The sequence below is a fragment of the Propithecus coquereli genome, unplaced genomic scaffold, assembly GCF_000956105.1.
Source record: "Propithecus coquereli isolate 6110/MARCELLA unplaced genomic scaffold, Pcoq_1.0 Scaffold67, whole genome shotgun sequence".
Classification (NCBI taxonomy): Eukaryota; Metazoa; Chordata; class Mammalia; order Primates; family Indriidae; genus Propithecus; species Propithecus coquereli.
This window is the reverse complement of record NW_012152729.1, coordinates 4,754,390-4,761,891: the sequence shown is the minus strand read 5'-3', so window position 1 is coordinate 4,761,891 and position 7,502 is coordinate 4,754,390. Positions and strand designations below refer to the sequence as shown.

The 7,502-nt window shown below is 58.7% G+C and overlaps 1 protein-coding gene across 1 annotated transcript; it reads left to right on the top strand.

The window, feature by feature from the left end:
- The first annotated feature begins 2,657 nt into the window (after window positions 1-2,657).
- On the top strand, window positions 2,658-7,259 carry LOC105823327 (dipeptidase 2-like). Its single transcript, XM_012660481.1, has 10 exons — window positions 2,658-3,090; window positions 3,422-3,548; window positions 3,840-3,969; window positions 4,054-4,195; window positions 4,499-4,568; window positions 4,682-4,858; window positions 5,251-5,335; window positions 5,957-6,032; window positions 6,658-6,793; window positions 6,894-7,259. The coding sequence occupies exons 1-10, from the start codon at window positions 2,822-2,824 to the stop codon at window positions 7,158-7,160; spliced, it is 1,479 nt and encodes a 492-aa protein (XP_012515935.1). The 5' UTR covers window positions 2,658-2,821; the 3' UTR covers window positions 7,161-7,259.
- Window positions 7,260-7,502: the final 243 nt, after the last annotated feature.

Sequence of the window (7,502 nt, the reverse complement as noted above, 5' to 3'; positions counted from 1 at the left end):
GCTGGTTTCGAACTCCTGAGCTCAAACAATCCGCCCGCCTCGGCCTCCCAGAGTGCTAGGATTACAGGCGTGAGCCACCGCGCCCGGCCTTCAGATTGTTTTAAAAGAGGAAGAGGTACAGCTTCTCCGTGGGGAACGGACTGGAGGTGAGGAGATGACAGTGGCCCGTCCTGGAGAAGAGGCAGCGGGAACAGGAAGGAGACACACGTGGGAGATGTTTGGAGGTTGAGCCAGCAGGATTATGAAGCAGGGCGAGGGGGAGACGGTGAGGAGGCCTCAGGCATGGCACCCACAGCCAGCTCTGGAGTCGGGCCCTGAGCTTCCCTGCCTCCACCCTGTGTCCACCTCTGCCTGCTACCAGCATCTGGGTCACTTACCCTCTGACCCCAAATTGTCCCTATGTCACTGATACTGGGAGCTCCCAGGATAAGGCTTTGCTGGTATGTGCTTGTTTCTCCTGCAAGGGGCAGGGCACAGACATGGCCTTGGGTGAGGTTAAGGGGAGGACAGGCCACCTTGTTGGCTAAAACGTAAACCTAAACCTAAACTTACCACTGGGGCGTGAGTGTTCTCATGCCCCAAGCGTACAAAGGTCTGGGTGTGTTGGGTTGCTGTGAACGGCTTTCTGTGGTCACTTCAAGGCTGACGTTTGAGGACTGAAGTTGGATGTTGGGGACGGTCATGCTGCCCAGCTAACCTTCGGCAGATGCAGTGCCCACCTTCACTGTCTCATCACAGCCTAGCGTTTCCCCCGAGTCCTGGGACATCGGACATTCAGACCCTGGAGAAAAGCTAAGAAACCTCAAAAAGCTCCATTGTCCCCACCCACTCCTGTATCAGCAGCTATTATTTATTTGTTAGTTTTTTATCCCTGCCTGCCTCTTCCCTATTCCTTATGCCCCCGCCTCCTGGAGGCCTTAAGGGGTAGAGCAAACCCTTTATCCGCCACGACCACATTCTTCACCTGGAGACCAGCAAATTCCAGAACTCCTCCTCCCTCTTGCCACTCGGCTGCACGAGCGGGTGAGGGGGCTGCTGAGCAGCAGTGGACAGTGGAGGGAAGGAAGGGAACCAGGTGTACATTGGGGTGCCCCAACCACCCCACTTTTCTCTGAAACAGAGCGCTAGGGGACTCACACTCTGCAATGGGCCTCCCTAGGGAACCCTCCAGCTGCACCGAACAGGGAGTAGATCCAGCTCTAGGCCAACGCCCTTGATCTGTCTGCCTCTGGGACAGCAGGCCCTGGGCAACATCAAGTGCACAGTCCCTAAAATACATCAAAGCTGGAAGCACTTTCCCTCCTGATTAGCGCGGCCCCTCCAGTCCCTTTGGAAGAGTTTGCTCATTTCATTGTCAGAGGGCCTTCTCACCTCTGCAGTCGTGAGACTTAGGTCACTACCCATGCCTTGGTCGGTCCTGCCACCTGGGGAAGGTTCCAAAAGTGGAGCTGTTCCTCGGGGTGCCAAGGTTCTGGGCATAGTTTTGAGAAGCTGCAGGGCAGGAGAAAGACAAGGTCTCTTTGTGGGTAACGTGGTTTGGGCACAGACCCGAAGCCTCTCGGGGGGCAGGGCTTCTGTGAGAGGGCACATCCCTGTGTATGCGGGCGCGTGTGCTTGTGTGGTTGGGGACATTCCTGGAAGAGGCAGCTAGGGTGAGGGCCCCAGGCTGGGCATGGGGTGGGGCCTGCGGGGCAAGGAAGGGAACTCAGTCCTGAAGAGCTGGAGCCACAAGAGCCAGGAGACAGGGCGAGGGGAGCTGCAGAAGCACCCGGGTGCCAGGCCTTTCTGTGGAACCCGTACTTTTCACCTGGAGGAAGCGGGAGCTTCCACAGGGAGGCAGGGGGGACCCTGGCCAGCTGCTCCGCCAGCAGCTCTTGGTGGAAGGTGCCGGGGTTGAGGGCTCTGCTGCTCTGGAATTACTTCATTTCCTTCCATCCAAATAGCTGTTCTGGGTTCCTGCTCTATGGAGTAAATGTCCCCTGATCCTGGCCAGATGTTTGCTGACTTCTCATCCCAAATGTCCCTCCATTGGGTTCTGGGGAGGTACAGCAGCCCCTTAGGAGGGAGCTCTTTGCTGAGGCTGATTGAGGAAGGGCGAGGGGTGCTCCTGACAGCTCCCAGCTGCTGGCTAGAGTCCCTCAGGGAGGGACATGGGGGCATGATAAAGCAGGAGAGGGAGGTCAGGCACACAGGGCCCCATCCTGAACCCACAGTCTACAAGGTTAACCCCTCATTCCCAGAGACTTTCTCCTCCTCCACACCCAACCCGCGTGGCCCAGCCCGGGGGAAACCCAGAGCCCAGAGCACTGTGGTCACAGAGACACATGCAGCCCTCGGTGTGGCCGGGATAGGCCACAGGCAGTCGGGGACATGATGTGGTCGGGACAGGCCTCAGGGCCAAGGGCCACTCTTTGGGAGAAGCACCCCAGCACCTCTCGTGGAGGGCAAGCCTAGGGGCAGCGCAGGAGCAAGCTGGGTCGGCTCTCTGGGAGTTCTCTGGGGAAGGGAGAAAGGGAGGGGCGGCGGGAGCCTGAGCCACGAGGCGAGTGGGCGCACGTGGCAGAGGCCTCCCAGCCCGCGGGGGCGCCCTCGGGGATATGGGCGGGAGGGCGCGGCGCCCCCTGGTGGCCGAACTGCGCGGCGTCGAGACTGTTCGTATCCGTCGCGGGGCCCCGTGACTTCAACTCCCTCCTCGCGAGGCCTCGCCGCCTGGGGGATCTGAGTCTTTGGTTGGGACTCCATCTTCGTCCTCTGCCCCTCGCCCGTCTCTCTCAGGCTCTCGTGACGGTCACCCCTGCCCGCCTGCCTCACGCTGCACAACATGCAGCCAGCAGACCTCGAGGGTCCCCGCGGACTCGGCGTGCGTCTTCTGCTGCGTCTGCTGCTCGTGCTGCTCCTGCTGCCGCCACAGCCTGTAACTCGCGCCCAGACCACGCCAGGCGCCCCGAGCGCCCCGACCACGCCGGGCACCCTCACCACGCCGGGTGCCCCCACCACGCCGGGCACCCTCACCACGCCGGGTGCCCCCAGCACCCAGAACCTGCGAGAGCGCGCGCGGGCGCTGATGCGGGACTTCCCGCTCGTGGACGGGTGCGTAGGTGCAGCGTGGGGACGATGAGGGGTGCGCACACCCCACGGCACGGGAGGGGGCCCAGAGAATACAGGACTGGCAAGGAGGCTCCCTCACACCGTCCTTGGATGGCCCTTCATCACTCATGGGTGCTGAGGAAGTCGCCTTTCCCCTCTTCTATCAGCCCCTCTCTGGTGGGAACCCCCCAGCCCAGGCTTCCGGGGGTCTCAAAATAGTTGGACAGTGTGGCGGTGTGCGGTGGGGGACCCCGGGGCATGTCCTGCCTGACCTGGAGGCCTAAGGGGTCCCCTCCTTTGTCCTCGGCCTGACCCTGCCTTGACTTTCCTCCAGCCACAACGACCTGCCCCTGATCCTGAGGCAGTTTTCCCAGAACGGGCTACAGGATGTCAACCTGCGCAATTTCAGCCATGGCCAGACCAGCCTGGACAGGCTTAGAGAGGGCCTCGTGGGCGCCCAGGTACCACAGGGACACACAGGGCCTGGCTTCTGGGGAATGTTGGGAGAGTGGGGGTCTCAGCCATTACAAGTTAGTCACACGGGAACTCAGTTACCACAGTGACCCAAAAAGTGCCATGAGGTGGATGCTGGAGGTTGCAGGGACTACAGTGAGCCAGCTTGGTGGGCATGAAGGGACCAAGGGACAAGCGGTACATGTGGCCTCCGGGCCCACTGGGTTCTGTGGAACCTGAGAAGCCCAGGGAGCTCCAAAGCAGCCCTTGGCCAAGTCAAGCCCTGGCCTTCCCCCCAGTTCTGGTCGGCCTACGTCCCATGCCAGACTCAGGACCGGGATGCCGTGCGCCTCACCCTGGAGCAGGTTGACCTCATTCACCACATGTGTGCCTCCTACCCCGAGCTGGAGCTTGTGACCTCAGTTAAAGGTAAGTGGGTTGGTGGGGAGTGTTAGGAATTTGACTGAGCTACTCCAGCCCCTGAAAATAATTACCTGACCTACCTGCCCCCAGCTCTTAACAATACCCGGAAATTGGCCTGCCTCATTGGTGTGGAGGGAGGCCACTCACTGGACAATAGCCTCTCCATCTTGCGTGCCTTCTATGTGCTGGGAGTGCGCTACCTGACGCTCACCCACACCTGCAACACGCCCTGGTGAGTACAGCACTGATGGTGCGGGCCCACTGAGCAGGGATCTGCCCAACGTCACACTGTGGGCCCAGACCAAGCTTTACCCGTGGGATCTGACACGGACCCTGGCGTGGGGAGGGGAGCTGGGTTCTGGGGTTCACAGAATGAGACTAGATACCAGCAGGGCCCTCCTACTGCTAGGCACAGCCCATCCTGGGTCCCTGCTTTTGCTCCAGGGGTTTGCAGGGATAAAAGGTGGGTAGGGCCTCTAGGATCTTGTGGCCAAGGCATGGCCACCAATCAGACTACCTCCTGGCCGTTCTGCAGGGCAGAGAGCTCAGCTAAGGACATCCACCCCTTCTACAATAATGTCAGCGGGCTGACCAGCTTTGGAGAGGTGAGGACCCTGGTTCATACTCCACTTCACACAAATGTACACACCCCACCTGTTTCCTACAATTGTGCACATATCTGTACCCCTGCTACCCTCCTCCCAACCTGTCCCTGCAGAAGGTGGTGGCAGAAATGAACCACCTGGGCATGATGGTAGACTTGTCCCATGTCTCGGATGCTGCGGCACGGCGCGCCCTGGAAGTGTCACAGGCACCTGTGATCTTTTCCCACTCGGCTGCCCGGGGTGTGTGCAACAATGCTCGGAATGTTCCTGATGACATACTGCAGCTTCTGGTGAGAAACTCCTTGGCCCTAGAACCTAAAGCAAGAAGTTCAAACGAGGAGCTCTTGGACCTGAGCCCCTTACTTCCTCAACTCCCTCAAACCCCAGGCGGAACATCATCTGCCCCACAAACCCCCAGTCCCCAGTCTCTGAACTCTTGAATCCACGAGTGAGGGCTTCTAGATGTTAAATATTCCTCTGCCCTTCAAAGCGAGTGCCAAGAACAAGACGCTTCTACCCAAACCAGGGCCTAGACTCTTCCATTCACACAAACCCAGAGAGGTGAAGTCTCCTCTCACTCTGCAGGCCAGGGCTAAACACCTTCCTCTGGGTGCTCAGAGGGTGGACAGGCACGTGGTTTGCTGGGGGGCCAAGCTGAGTGTCCATTTGACTACCCCTGCAGAAAAAGAATGGTGGCATCGTGATGGTGTCCTTGTCCATGGGAGTGCTGCAGTGCAACCCGTTAGCCAATGTGTCCACTGTAGCAGGTAAGTCCGCCCCCCCAGCTCTCCGAACAGTTCTGATTTGGACCCCAATCCTTGGGAGGGCCTCAGGACAGCCCCAGCGGTTTGACCCAAAATCCAATGATGGACAGTATGTAGCACCTTGGTGCCACATGGAACTGGAGCCGCAGAGTCAACACTGTGATACTGATGGGTGCAAGGGAGGCAGGCAGTCAGATGTAGCACCCAGGTACCAGTCACCTGCACTCCTGCAAGGGCTGCCAAAGCACCCTGCCCTGCCTCTGGCCAAGGGCGGGGGCAGCCCCTAGGTCTCTGGGGTTTTGGTCAGTTATCGTGTTTGTCCCTCTCTCATCTTCCACACACCTAGAAAGGAGCCCCCACAGGTTCTCAATGAGACTAGAGGCAGGGAAATGGCTGAAATGGGTGGCTCTGTGGGTCCGCCCCAAATTTGAAGTCCAGTCTAGAGCCAGCTGGAATCAGTTCAGGTCAAACCTCAGGGCCCTCAAGTTGCCACCAGGGGTACCAGGCCATGAGGAATTTGCCTGTGTGGCCTCCGGGCTGCATGAAGGGGACTCAGTAGAGTCCAGCCCCAGAGTTCCACTCCTACCCTGGAAGCCCCACACAGCTGACTCTCCATCCTCCCAGATCACTTTGACCACATCAAAGCAATCATCGGATCCGAGTTCATCGGGATCGGCGGAGATTACGATGGGGCCGGCCAGTGAGTGCTTCCCTGTGGCTCATCTGGGGCTGTCTGAACAGCAGTGGGGCCCTCACAGTCACCACACCCACTATGCTATGGGGCTCCTGGCCTTTAGGCCTTGACCTCCTGACATCTCCCCACTGATAGGGTCAGTCTCCTGGGCTCGCCTGTCTGTCTTCATCCCAGTGCCTCACTCTAGGGCATCATATTTGGCTAAGCCACCAGACAGAGCTCATGTGCCCAGCGCATGCTCCCAGCTCCAGCCTACCCACTTTGTCTGTGCAGACTGTCGGCAAGGTCTGGTGTGGGCTGACCATCTTCTCTGCACACAGCTGGGGCTGTGCTTGCAGGGCCAGCCCGGTTCTGAAGAAGCTTTTCTTCTTTTATAAGTGCGGGGAACATTTGCCTTCAGTGGAAGACAAAGATGTTAATAGTACAATTCAATGAGTTTTGACATATATTCAAGCAGGTTTGAGGCCTCCTTCAGGAGTGAAGGGCAAGGGCAGATCATCTGCTCTCCCTAAGTCTCCATTTTCCCAGTCTGAGCAGGGCTGGGGTTCCCGGGGCCCTGGACTCTGGTTCTGAGTCAGAATCAGGGAACCTGGTCTGAGGCCCACCGGGTGGCCGGCTGGTGGCCACACAGGTTCCCTCAGGGGCTGGAGGATGTGTCCAAATACCCAGTACTGATAGAGGAGTTGCTGAGACGTGGCTGGAGTGAGGAAGAGCTTCAGGGTGTCCTTCGTGGCAACCTGCTGCGGGTCTTCGGACAAGTGGAACAGGTACGCTGCACTGGGCAAGACAGTAGCCCGGGGGTCTGAGCTAAGTGAAGTGTGTTGGGGGGAGCTGTGGATGCTGCTGACCACTGACTGCCCCCTCTAGGTACGGGAGGAAAACAAGTGGCAAAGCCCCTTGGAGGACAAGTTCCCAGATGAGCAGCTGGACAGTGCTTGCCACTCTGTCCTCCCGGGTCGGCATCAGAGACAATCACTGATTTCAGACCAGAAACTAACCAGGATTCCAACACATCAGACACCCAGGCTATTATCCAAGTGGTCACTATCAAAGTCCTCCCCCAACCCAGCCCTAGGCCTTACAGTTGTTGCCACTTTCCCAGTCCTTATCCTGTGGCTCTTTTGTCCCAGTTAGTCCTGCCAGATATCACTGTGGCAGCCAGGTACACCCCACAATGTTGCCCTGTTGTACAGGCACAATCATTTCCTGAAAATAAATGTTTTGGACATGGAACCGGAAGTGAATGTCTTCCTCTGCAGTGGGGTCTGGTGGCACAGACTCCCAGTGCTGGTGGTTGGTGGGGGACCCTGCATTTCAGCCACCAGTTAGTTGCTCAAGGAAGGCCTGTTGGTAGTGGCCTGAGGCGACCCGGGTGGCTGGGCTCAGCACCGGACAAAGGCAGTGGGCAGATCTCGCTGCAGGAGGGTGAACCTGCTCTGTGTTCCCTCTGAGTAGCTCGTCGCAATCCACATGCCG